Raw genomic sequence first — 13,497 nt, forward strand, 5'->3', positions numbered from 1 at the left:
TTTTACCATCACCAACAATCCATCTCACCCCAAGGGCAATGTCTCGGGACATTTGTTTATCACCAAGGCAGGGGAGTGATGGTGCTACTGGACATCCTACAACATACAAAACAGCCCCACAACAAAGAATTTTCCAACTCAAAATATCAATAATGCCAAAGTTAAGAACCTCTTCTTTAGTTACGTGTACTTGTTTCTTTGTATCAATCGAGTTTGATAATGATGCATCAAGGCACTTCTCTCCCTTTCCTTGGCTCTGTCATTAGAGGCTATGATAGTGAGATTCTGTTTGCTTTGGTTAATGTCTATTTAGATCTTCCACCCATTTTTTGTTTGGGTTGTTTGTTTTCTTGATATTGAGCTTCATGAGCTGTCTGTATATTTTGGAGATTAATCCCTTGTCGGTTGCTTCATTTGCAAATATTTTCTCCCATTCTGAGGGTTGTCTTTTTGTTTTGTTTACAGTTTCCTTTGCTGTGCAAAAGCTTTTATGTTTAGTTAGATTTGCTTATTCTCGTTTTTGTTTCCATTACTCTAGGAGGTGGATCAAAAAAGATCTTGCTGCAATTTATGTCAAAGTGTGTTCTGCCTATGTTTTCCTCTAAGAGTTTTATAGTGTCCAGCCTTCCATTTAGGTCTTTAATCCATTTTGAGTTTACTTTTGTGTATGGTGTTAGGGAGTGTTCTGATTTCATTCTTTTACATGTAGCTGTCCAGTTTTCTCAGGACCACTTATTGAAGAGACTGTCTTCTCCATTGTATATTCTTGCCTCCTTTGTGTCATAGGTGTCATAGATTAGGTGACCATAGGTACGTGGGTTTATCTCTGGGCTTTCTGTCCTGTTCCATCTGTATTTCTGTTTTTATGCCAGTACCATATTGTTTTGATTGCTTTGGTTAACGTATGTGTGTATGTATACACACACAAGCACATTTATACAATCCTAATTTGTTTCTGTAAATTTCTTATAGTTATAATGATATAATGATGATACTTTCACACTTGCCTGTGGGAGATCACTAATTAAAGGCAAAGATTGGAGTAATAATTCATGAGGTATTTGGTGTTGAGGGCCTTACAGATTTGGACCCAGAAGAATGACTGGCTCATTCTTCCAGACGTATGTCATCCACTGTATGGTACTCAGCACTGTGCAACAACTTTATACTTCCTTCATCTAGAATTTCAGCTCTATTTGCTAAAATTGTTAGCTCTTGGACTCAGGGGTAAAGGCCCCACTTCAAAGATAAAATTATTAGGAAAATAAGATACTAGAATATTAACCTAAATGAATGATCTTCTAGTCAGTCAACAAGTATTTATTGTAAACTAAATATATCCCTGGTTGTGTGTATACCATGGGGAGACTAAGACACATAAGACATAGTCCTTACATATAAGGAGCTTTTCTTCTAGATGAAAAGAGAGTATGAATGTTTCTAAAACAACAACAGGTATATTAATTCATTCCTGAGAAAGGGAGAAAAATGAAGGCAACTGAGTAACCTAGAGATTTCAACTATATAAAGAAATATAAAGAAAAAAGTCAAGAAGAAAATATGAACAGTGCTTGCCTCTTGGGGATGGGCTTACAGTTTACTTCTTCTGCCTTCTCAGTGCCCTCCAGTCAGACACCAGGAACACACTTGGAGTTGAACAAGCAGGGCTTGTTTCTCTTTGAAGTGAGGGAGGACCCGTACCACAGAGAACTGTAGGAGTGGGGTGTCTCAGTAAGAGGATATTAGAAAGGACTTCAGTGATTTGTGTTTGTGTTAGGTTTGGGAAGAATTTAAGGGGCTTTGCTCTGAATTGCTTTCAAAAACCAGGCATTATTCTGTGATTGAGGGTCTTAATAAATCTTACCAAGAAGGAAGACTAGACCAAGGCTGAGGCTGTGATTGGGAAAGAAGCAGCTGTCATTTACATTAGCTGGGACAGGCAATGTTTGACCATTCTGTGGTTTGGACAGTGTTCACGTTTTATCTGTGTTCAGACATGATTATGCAGGAATCTTGTTTTTCTCTTGATCCATCCTGGTCACGGAGTGGCCTTCTCTGATGTTGATGTTCTGTGAAATTGTTTATGTTCAACAGGAGAGCAGCACTGCCTAGCTGTGAGGGCCCAGCCAGCTCGTAGCAACACCAGGGCCTACTTGCTGGATGTCAGGGCCTGCTTGTCTCTGTCTCAGTGGCTTTATATTTCCAAATTTTCTATCATGAGCACATATGCATATAGTGGGGGGAGGGATATGGAGAATGTTTTGTGGTTGTTTTTTTTTAAACAAAAACATAAATGTTGAGGTTAAGGAGGAAGGGCCTAGAATTAGATAGAAAGACCCTTTGGGCAGCCTCCATGCACAAAGCTGTGACTACAGAAAGAAAAGAAACCAGAAAAAGACATGTTGATAAAAATCTATTTGACTTTAAAAGCAACTTCTGTGATATTGTGGTTTAGACTGTTATATAGTCAGTTCTCAGCATCTGTCTATGCTAAAGGCAAAGGAGGGCTTTTGGCTGTTTAGACTATTTTTGCAGCGGTTATGGGCGTGTCGTGTTCTCAGACCCGCTCCAGAGGAAGGGGCCCACACAGGCCTGAGTGACGGTGCACTTGCTGTTGCCCTCTGAGGAGAGCTGCTTGCACTGCATTTCACATCCTTATCTTACTTTTTCAAACCTCCAGAGGCCTTGAATGTTTTTGCTTAAAGATCTTTGTTGATGGCTAAAGCTAAAGCAGGGTAGAGGGAGAGGAAGCAGAATCTCTAATTTCAGGGCAGAGTCCACGAGGCAGACCTCTTCCTCATGGCAGTCTTTATGAAGACTCAGCCAAAAGTGAGAAAAATTGGCCTTTTTAATCTTTAATAAACCTTTCTATTTCAAAGTTTGCTGGCTTTTTACTCAAATTTCCCAGATTGTTTTATATATACTATTTCCTCTTTTTCCAATTAATACTTGAAATATTTTGGGGAGATTAGAATAAAATTCTTTAGTCTTGGTCCTAAAAATCTAAAGATCTGTGGGTCAGAGCAACTTCTCAGTATCTTTTGGAGTCTAAGTTTCTTAAGAGAAAAACGAGCAATGACATACTGCTTTTTTATATATTCTATTTGGTGTTTCTGGTAATGTTGTGGTAATAAGAGGTTTATCACTAAAAACCCCTTGGACAAGTAGAACATTTTTTTCTTAATTTCTGTTTCTTCCTGTAAATGTCATTAAAACTTGCCCTTATCTCAGAAAGCCAGAAAGGTTATTTGGTGTCTGCCAAGTGCTTTGAGGTAATATGCAGTCTTTAAAATAGTGATAAAAATTCCACTAAGAGACCCAAAATTCTCAATATGTTTTTTAAAATGTGCCCCGTAAGACTAAAACATATAACATCTCACCAAGAAACATATCTGTTAAATTTTCATGAGCTAAGATAAGAATATCTGATATAATAAAAAGTGATATTTATTAAACACTTACTGTGTTCTAGGTACTTTACAGATATGAATATGCTTAATCCTTGCAACTGCCTTTTGAACTGTTTGAATTGAATATTTAAATATTCAAATGAATATTATTTCCATTTTACTGATGAGCAAACTTTATCTCATAAAAACAGGATACAAAGATGGGTTTTTTTCTTTTTTCTTCTATTGAAGAAATATAGTTGATTTACAATGTTGTGTTAATTTCTGCTATACAGCAAAGTGATTCAGTTCTTTATATATATAAAAGAATATATATATATATTCTTTTTCATATTCTTTTCCATTATGGTTTATCACAGGATATTGAATATAATTCCCTGTGCTATACAGTAGGACCTTGTTGTTTATCCATTCTGTATATAATAGTTTGCATCTGCTAATCCCAAACTCCCAATCCATCACTCCCCCACCCCCCTTGGCAACCACAAGTCTATTCTCTATGTCTGTGAGTCTGTTTCTGTTTCATAGATAAGTTCATTTGTATCATATTTTATTTTATTATTTTTTATTTATTTTATTTATTTAAAAAAAATTTTTTTTTTCTGTACACGGGCCTCTCACTGTTGTGGCCTTTCCCATCGCGGAGCACAGGCTCCGGACGCGCAGGCCCAGTGGCCATGGCTCATGGGCCCAGCCGCTCCGCGGCATGTGGGATCTTCCCGGACCGGGGCACAAACCCGTGTCCCCTGCATCGGCAGGCGGACTCCCAACCACTGCGCCACCAGGGAAGCCCCCATTTTACTTCTTACTGCCACATTTCAGTTAAGAATAATTAGATTTTAATGATACAGAGATTCCTTAGCCCTTATTTCTACTAATTGGAAAGTAATGTTGCTATTGAAACGTTTGGAAGTATCCTACGTAGACCACACTCCCCAAAAAAAGGCAGTTTGTTACTTTCTTTCAATTGATAGTATTTTGGGGGTTTATTTTTCTAAAAAACTAATCTCCTAAGAATTAGAAAATTTCTGAGAATCTAAATTTCTAAGCATTAATTATTTTTCTAAAATATTACTTTTAGATAAGCATTTGTTTATTGTGTTCCTTTATATATTGAGCTTTCTCAAAAGATTTAACTTAAAGAGTGCCCTAAATATGGCAAGTTGGCAATTGCTCCCCGTATGCAGTTGTGAGAAAAATTTCTCCTCTGGATTCTCATAAAGAAGACACTCAGTTGTGATAGACGTTTTTACCAATATCCCTATCATAAACACAATAATAAGCCTTTCAGGACTGAAGCTGGTGGTTCTCCTATTGTAAACTGTGGACATAACTAAAAGCCAGTTCATTAAAAACAACTTCATGAGAGGTCAAAGAAATGCACTTCGAGGATGTGTGAGCCTTTATGAAAGTCCGGCTTGACCCAAGAATAGAATTTAGATACTGAGAAGTATAAAAGAATTATCCTCAGGCAGTCCTCCATGAATCAATTTCTTATGACTGAGCTTTTGATTAAAACAGGACAGTAGGGACTTCCCTGGTAGCACAGTGGTTAAGAATCCACCTGCCAATGCAGGGACACAGGTTCGATCCCTGGTCCGGGAAGATCCCACATGACACAGAGCAACTAAGCCCGTGCGCCACGACTACTGAGCCTGCGCTCTAGAGCCCACGAGCCACACTACTGAGCCCACGTGCCACAACTACTGAAGCCCAGACGCTCTAGGGCCTGAGAGTCGCAACTACTGAGCCCGAGTGCCTCAACTACTGAAGCCCGCATGCCTAGAGCCTGTGCTCCACAACAAGAGAAGCCCCCTCTTGCCACAACTAGAGAAAGCCCGCACGCAGCAACAAAGACCCAACACAGCCAAAAATAAAAACAAAAAAAAAACAAGACAGTAGATAGTTTGAGGTAAAATTCTCTAGCAGCACAGGGAACATCCATGTGCTGGGTGACCATCAAGGTAGGGTTGATAGTTCCTTCCTTCCTTCCTTGCTTCCTTCCTTCCTTCCTTTCTCATTGCGGTGGCTTCTCTTGTTGCGGAGCACGGGCTCTAGGCGCATGAGCTTCAGTAGTTGTGGCGCATGGGCTCAGTAGTTGTGGCTCATGGGCTGTAGAGCGCAGGCTCAGTAGTTATTGCACACGGGCTTAGTTGCCCCATGCATGTGAGATCTTCCCAGTCCAGGGCTCGAACCCGTGTCCCCTGCATTCGCAGGCGGATTCTTAACCACTGTGCCACCAGGGAAGCCCTAATAGTTTCTTAAGAACATTAAAGAATCTCAAAAGGGTTCATGCCTGATGAGGTAGCCTCTTGCCCCACCTCCTACCTCCTCCTACTGGTAGATTGAGGGACTCAATAAGGCAGTGTCCTCGGGCTTTCCCACTTCCGACATAGTTTGGAAAGTCCAAACATTTCTATTCTCCATCATGATAAATCCTTATTACCTGTTCATCATCACTATTTAAACAAGACTTCCCCTCCCCCTCCCCCTTCCCCTCCCAAATATAGCACCAAATTATCTCTCCTTATCTGGAGATAAGATACTGGGTTTTGGGGGGAATTCCTGGTGGTCCAGTGGTTAGGACTCAGTATTGTGAACCTGGGTTCAATCCCTGGTCAGGGAAGTAAGATCCCAAAAGATGCGTGGCCAAAAATAAAATTTTTTTTAAATTAAAAAAAATGATGCTGGGTTTTTTTAATTATGAAAATACGCAGTAAAGATTTGGGGCCTTACCAAATGTCCGTTCAGTTGCGGATTTGAACTTCAGAACTCAAGTTTTTAAATTCCTGGTTCAGTGTTATTTCCACTTTTCAGACCTTTTTATTTATTTATTTATTTATTTATTTATTTATTTATTTATTTATTTATTTTTTGCTGTACGCGGGCCTCTCACTGTTGTGGCCTCCCCCATTGCGGAGCACAGGCTCCGGACGTGCAGGCTCAGCGGCCATGGCTCACGGGCCCAGCCGCTCCGCGGCATGTGGGATCTTCCCAGACCGGGGCACGAACCCACGTCCCCTGCATCAGCAGGCGGACTCCCAACCACTGCGCCACCAGGGAAGACCAGACCTTTTTATTAAAGTATAATGCACGTACAGAAAAGTGGACATATCATTAAATGTCCAACTTCATGCGTTTTTATAAACAAAACCTTCAAGAAAGAATATTAGCAGTTAATTTCATGGAGACAGAAAGTAGAATGGCGGCTGCCAGGGGCTGGTGGAGGGGGGGTGGAGTAGGGGAGGGGAGGGTTGTCCCTTAACACAAACAAAGTTCCATTTTGGGAAGGTGGCTGGTTATGTTTTAGAGATTGATGGTTGCACAGTAACAATGTAATTAATGCCACTAAACTATACATTTTTAAATGGTTAAAATGATAAATTTTGTTACGTAAATTTTACCACAGTAAAAGAGAGAACATTACCAGAGCCACAGAAGCTGGCCTCCTGCTTCCTTCAGGCACTGCCCGCCTCTACCTGCACAAGGTTAACTGATGAGATTGAAGGAAACTTAGGGATTACACAGTCTGACCATCTAGTTTTACACACAACCAGAGGGAGAAAAGAAAAAAGCACAAAGATTGTTTCCTAAGGTCTCACAGAAAGTTTATTTTCCCATGTTTATTTTACAGGTCGAAGTGGATTGAATGGGAAACGTAACTGTTTCTTGAACCTGTGTTAGATGAACATTTGCATTTTATCAAATAATAGCAGCTAGCAGATGTACAGTTGATTAAGTTCTTAAACATGCCCAGCTGGGAGGACATGAGAGGACACCCTCTGAGCATGGACCAGACAGAAGCAGGTGATAGCTCAAGGTGCTGGGTCGTCTGACCCTCTGTTTGGAGCACCTGCCGAGCTAATATTTACACTTGAGGCTTAATGACATATGTTTATTTACTTTTTTCCTGTGTGTTTCTTCTTAAACTGTTTATTTCCATGTAATATTTGCTACCAAGGAAAGACAATATGCAATGTAGATTTAAGTTGTGAATCAGAATAATAAAGCAAATACTCACAAACCTACCATCTTAACAACGTCCTGTACTTTAAGTCACTAAGAACTGTTTTGTTTGCCTCTGCAGTTTAAGTCACCAAAAATGTTATTAAGTATATACTGTATGCATGCAAGGTACCGTGTTAGGTGTTGTTGGAATTCTAAGGCTGTTCTGATACTTGTCCTTTCTAGCATCTCTTGGTATGAGCTGAAGGGGAATTGGCACCAAAGTCAACTTTGAGTTTTAGTTAAGGGTTAGGAAAGAACACATTGAGCACAGAGGGCTTTTGGCTTTTTTTTGTAGAACACTTTGCTGATTGTTCTCTCCTGGCCACGTTCAATGTTATTTCTCCCTTCCTAGCCCGCCTCACACCAAAACTAAGCACATATGCACGTCAAAACTTATCACTGCTTATGTACTTGCCATATTTAATCAGGCAAAGGAAATGTGATTCTTCACCATTGGAAAGATTGAAGGTGGTGGGTTTTGTTCTTGGTGTTTTGTTTTTGCTGTAGTACTTACAGATTGTTCAGACTTCACCAGCATAAATTGTTTGCCTTCAGCTTTCCCCAGTTTGGGATCTACTTCTTAACCTCATTTCTCAAAATTGAAATTTGTAAAAATCTGTTATACTAGTCTGGGAGTCAATTATATTCATTTAGTCAAGCAGCCATTACTATTTATTTAGAACCTATTATGTGGGAAAATATAGGTCTTTAAAGCCTCAGTGAAAGTGGATTTTTCTCTCTTACTCAGAATGGCACCAAACCCCCACTGGATGCAGATGTAAATTTGGAAGCAGTTGCTGGTGACCTTCGCTGTGATTGCTATACGTGAGTATCTCCATCTCCAGTCAGTTAACTCTCTGAGGCTCAGTTTTCTCATGTGCAAAATGAGGGAGAATGATGTTCGGAGGGTTAAATTAGGAATCCTGGAAAGCACCCAGCGTCTGGCTTTTCCTCCTTCTTTCTTCTTAGAGAAGGGACTACCCATTTTGGGGCTCTGAGGAGTTCCCAGGAGTACGGGGAATCCTCTCATATGTTCACTCTTGGTACTCAGCTACCCTGACCACCATCGCTGCCTTTCACAAATTGTCTCTGTCGTACCAGAATATTAAAGCAGACATTTCATTACCAGCTGCCAAATTATCGAGGTGCTTCAGCACTTAAAAGAAAATAATCTACAGGTTTTTCAAGGCTCAGAATGCATTTTTCACAGCACACCTGTTAATATTCACACAGCCTGTAGTAAAAGCAGGAGGTCAAATATTTCTGCCTTCAGCTTTCATATGTGTGTGGTGGTGGTTGATTTTGTTGTTTCCTTCATGTGTTTTTAAGTAAATTTGTTAACTTTCCTAATTTTGGTTCACAGGGAAGAAAATGGAATTCACGTTGGACTAACAGGGGACATCTCTCCCTCTGGCTTATTTAAAAAGCCCTGTTGATTGTCCACAATATACTAGGGTGATCATGATATTCCTCTAGGTCAAGGTCAAATAATGTGCTTTCTGAAGCTAAGTCAGTCAAGGAGAGCAGTGTTTTAATCTTTGAGGTCTTCAGGAGTCTATTGTTCAGCAGTGTAAATTTATATCCAAGGAACATAGCCACTGGTACTGATATAGGCACTCAGTTCTTTCCAGTTCTGGTTGAAGAATTTCACATAACTGTCTGTCTCTTTTTTTTTTTTTTTTTAATACATTTATTTATTTATTTATTCATTTTTGTCCGCGTTGGGTCTTCGTTGCTGTGCACGGGCTTTCTCTAGTTGTGGCGAGCGGGGGCTACTCTTCATTGTGGTGCGCGGGCTTCTCATTGCATTGGCTTCTCTTGTTGTGGAGCATGGGCTCTAGGCACACAGGCTGCAGTAGTTGTGCCATGTGGGTTCAGTAGTTGCGGCATACGGGCTTCGTTGCTTCGCGGCATGTGGGATCTTCCCGGACCAGGGCTCGAACCCGTGTCCCCTGCATTGGCAGGCGGATTCTTAACCACTGCGCCACCAGGGAAGCCCACATAACCGTCTCTTATTAAGATGATTCCACTTGAAACCATGCTGGTCATTTTTAGGGCGTGTGGCCAGGATCCAAAATTTAATGTCCAGTGTTTTCATATATGAACATCTAGGGATCTGAGTCTTGATCTTTGTTCTGCCACCTCAACCCCAACGCACTCTGGTCAGGACTCTTGGCTCACTTAAGAAAGCAGTGACTGTCTCAGTGAAAGGGAAATGGTCCCCCAGGCCGTGGTGGTGAGGGGCGTATGTAAAAGCCCTACCTTACCTTTAAGGAGAATGTCTCTCTTCCCCTCATTGGGAATCAAATGCATGCCAGTCTATAATTAATGAACTTACTGCTAAAGAAAATAAGACTTAAGTGAGTAGTTTACATGTTTGAGTGCTAAAATCTGAAAAGATTTTTCAGTTGGTAGCAGAGGCAGTTTTGATGGCAGAACCTTCCCTGGGCCAAATCTTCTGGATTATACCACGTAAGGAGTCAGTTAATAAATGGGTTAGGGTTAAAGTTGAATGTTGTATGTTTTGAGTTTTAATGCCACTGTCTTCACAGTTTGAAAGGCAGTATAATACTACAGTCTTCAGCTACTTGTTACATTATTGGTTAATGTGTGTGATTATTAAATAATGTTACAAACCTAACACATAACCAACAGAAAGATTGGATTCAATTAATAATGTAAACTCTGTGGGTCTTTAATTTTATTAGTTATGTGTGTTGTCACATTATATGTTAAACGTTTGTCTAGAAATGAGGTTCTTATCCCCCAATTCAAAATCTTTCTCAAAGCATCTGTAAGAATCCTGTTAAAGATGTAATGTATTGAAACACCAGTCAGCCCCAATGTCTTTCATTGAACTCAAGAACCATGCTGACTCAGCATATTACACAGAACCATTAAATGAAGGTTTGTTAGTTCTTGTCATATTTTAAGTAATTTATGATGTATCCATTCAGCTTGAGCTTGAATCAAGTGCATCAAAGACTTTTTAGCCTTTGTGTTTTCCTTTTTTGAACTAAGGGTCATAAATGATTTCTTATATAAGCTTAGTTTAGACATTAGGTTATATACTATTGGTATATACTGGTAATGGGCCAGTTAGCACTTTAGCATGGGCCTTGTGAATGAAAATTTTACAATAAATAATGTATAAGTTGCTTTCTACTGACTGGTTGTTTTAGACTTTTTATATTATCATTAGTATCTATAGTGATTAGCATGGGAATATTTATGATTCATTGCATTGTTTCCTTCATAATTTCCTTTTTTCTGAAAGTTAGAAATATTTTAGGTGAAAGCTAAAAGCTCTTTCCTACTGACCGTGATCAGTTTATCCCACAGTCATTGGTTAGTGTCTTTCCTGATTGTTTAATATGTGACTTAAAAAGAAATTGCTGTCAGACTTTTTTCTGGGCTTTTGCAGTGTCTAAGAATAAATGAATAAGAATGGTTCTTTTATTACAGGGGTGCAGATCTCTCTGCTTTGGTACGGGAGGCTTCTATCTGTGCCTTGAAGCAGGAAATGGCAAGACAGAAGAGTGGGAGTGAAAAAGGTACAGTTCTCTACAGAATCTCTCAGTCCTAGTTAATTATGACTCTGGATACCTAAAATCACTGTTAACCCGGAAAATGTCCATTTTCTAACATCTATCATCTGTGATACTAAAACTGACATTTTTCTGATGAGACCTTTAGCAGCTGTTCTGGAATATTACATAACCTCTGTGGCTGACAACTATAATCATAGCAAAGTTATTTGGTGCCTAATAAAATGTTTTCTGTCTTTCCTTATCATCATGTACAAATGTTTAGAGTTAGGCAAGTAGGTCCATTTACTGTCTTCATCATGAGTTTGGTCTATTTATCAATACTGGAAAACTTTCTCATTCTTTTTCTAAGGTGATACCTACTTTCATGTTAAAATGTGGCCTAAATTGAAGAGCTTAGAAAACACACAAACAAGAAGTAAAAATTGAAATAACTTTCCATATACTTACATTTTCCTTTGGGGCCATGTCAGCAGCTTTGCATTGTTCTTCACATTTGACGGTGCCTTTGATTGTATTATTTGGGTTACAAAACAATTCATTTGTGACCTGCAGGCCGACCATGCCAAGTACAGAAATAGCCTCTACTTTGCTTGGTTCCTGGGACAGTTGTTTGATCTGTTGCAGTTGCAGTTGCAGTGTGTGGCTATCTTCCTTACAGTACTGTCGAATACCTTCTTCAAAAGACCTGCCTTGTCCTCAAAACCTGTACTTTGATCTGAAGTTCAAGTCTAGGTTGATCTCCTTTTATTCAGTAGATTTCCCAGGAGATGTCTTTCTTTATTCATATTTATTTCTTTTATTCTTTTCCCTTTTTTCTTTGGCTACCAGGAATCTTGGAGCTAAATTTTCTTTACAGTTGCAGCAGCATATGCTTAGCTTAGATTTGTCAACACATGTATCTTGATTGTGAAGTCCCTCATTTTTTTGGTTGTGTAAGATTCAGTTATCTGAACTTCTTTTATTGTAAGCTATTTTAAGTTCATTTTGGAAGTGGGTGGGATATAATTAGCAAAATTAGTATGTCTTATAAGAAATCATTGTGTGGTAGTATGCTACCTGAGAGCTGAATCTGATGACTATCTTTGGATTTGTTTGTCACTAAAAATTAGCAGGCCTCTGTATATGTATTGGCTGCTACTAATAATTCTGATTGGGGACTTCCCTGGTGTTCTAGTGGTTAAGACTCCATGCTCCCAATGCATGGGGCCCAGGTTTGATCCCTGGTCAGGGAACTAGATTCCGCATGCCGCAACCAAAGATCCCACATGCCACAACGAAGATCCCACACATGGCAACGAAGATCCTACGTGCCGCAACTGAGACCCGGCACAGCCAAATAAATAAATAAATGGCTTTTTAAAAAAAATAATAATAATTCTGATTGGATGTTACTTTATAAACATGTGTAGCAAATTTTGACATCCCTGCTTTGCTATAGTTTGCATTTGCAGCTGCCTGTCCTTCAGGGACTTTTTTTTTTTTTTTTTTTTTGCAGTATGCGGGCCTCTCACTGTTGTGGCCTCTCCTGTTACGGAGCACAGGCTCCGGATGCGCAGGCTCAGCGGCTGTGGCTCATGGGCCCAGCTGCTCCGCGGCATGTGGGATCTTCCCGGACTGGGGCACGAACCCGTGTCTCTTGCATCAGCAGGTGACTCTCAACCATTGCGCCACCAGGGAAGCCCCTTCGGGGACTTTTCATTGATATCTTACAGAACCTGAAATCAGTAATGCCATTCAACTTCCATTTGACCTGTTCAGCAACACATTGTATTTTACTTTTAAATACACTATCTTAATATCTGTATAAAAGTTTACTGTTTTAAGTATAAATTGTCATCACTTAAGTTGTCATACTAAAATTGTAAACCAAGGCTTATTTAACATTTAGTTATTAAATTTCTCTTACTGTGTGATGGCATAACCTTTTAAGGAATTAAAACACCCTTCTATTCCAGTGTTGTGATATGACCTATATATATTATGTATTATGATATAATTCCATAGCATCTAATTATGTGTATGCACTCTTGAATACTATGGAATTCTACTTTCCATTCTTAGTTAAATTTATTTGAATTATCCTGAAAGAGAACAGTTCTACTTCTTCTTCATGAACATTGCCATTAAGTTAAAGTAAACAGTACAAAGATAACAAAGAATTATCTGTTTATGAGTGATAGTTTTCTTTGGGTGGTACTGCATTAAAATCTGAGGAGCAGAATGTGGGGAAAATGGGGAGATACTGGTCAAAGGTTACAAACTTCCTGCTACAAGATGAGTAAGTTCTGAGGATCCAGTGTAATAATTAGCAACACTATGTTATATACAGTTAACCCTTGAACAACATGGGTTTGAACTGTGCAGATCCACTTACACGTGGATTCTTTTCAGTAAATACGTAGTATAGCACTACACAATCGAGTGCAGATCCACTTACACGTGGATTCTTTTCAGTAAATACGTAGTATAGCACTACACAATCGACCATCGGTTGAATCCGCAGATAATGGAACCGCAGATTCAGAGGG

The 13,497-nt window shown here is 39.5% G+C and overlaps 1 protein-coding gene across 3 annotated transcripts in view; it reads left to right on the forward strand.

Annotated features, from left to right (window-relative positions):
- The window catches only part of NVL (nuclear VCP like), a 103,800-nt gene that overhangs the window by 74,216 nt on the left and 16,087 nt on the right, over positions 1-13,497 (forward strand). For all 3 annotated transcript variants that reach the window (XM_032635632.1, XM_032635638.1, XM_032635645.1), the window contains 2 exons: positions 8,167-8,243; positions 10,884-10,972. In XM_032635632.1, the coding sequence (XP_032491523.1) occupies positions 8,167-8,243; positions 10,884-10,972 (166 nt within the window). The remainder of the gene's footprint in view (positions 1-8,166; positions 8,244-10,883; positions 10,973-13,497) is intronic.

The sequence above is a fragment of the Phocoena sinus genome, chromosome 1 (genome assembly GCF_008692025.1).
Source record: "Phocoena sinus isolate mPhoSin1 chromosome 1, mPhoSin1.pri, whole genome shotgun sequence".
Lineage (NCBI taxonomy): Eukaryota > Metazoa > Chordata > Mammalia > Artiodactyla > Phocoenidae > Phocoena > Phocoena sinus.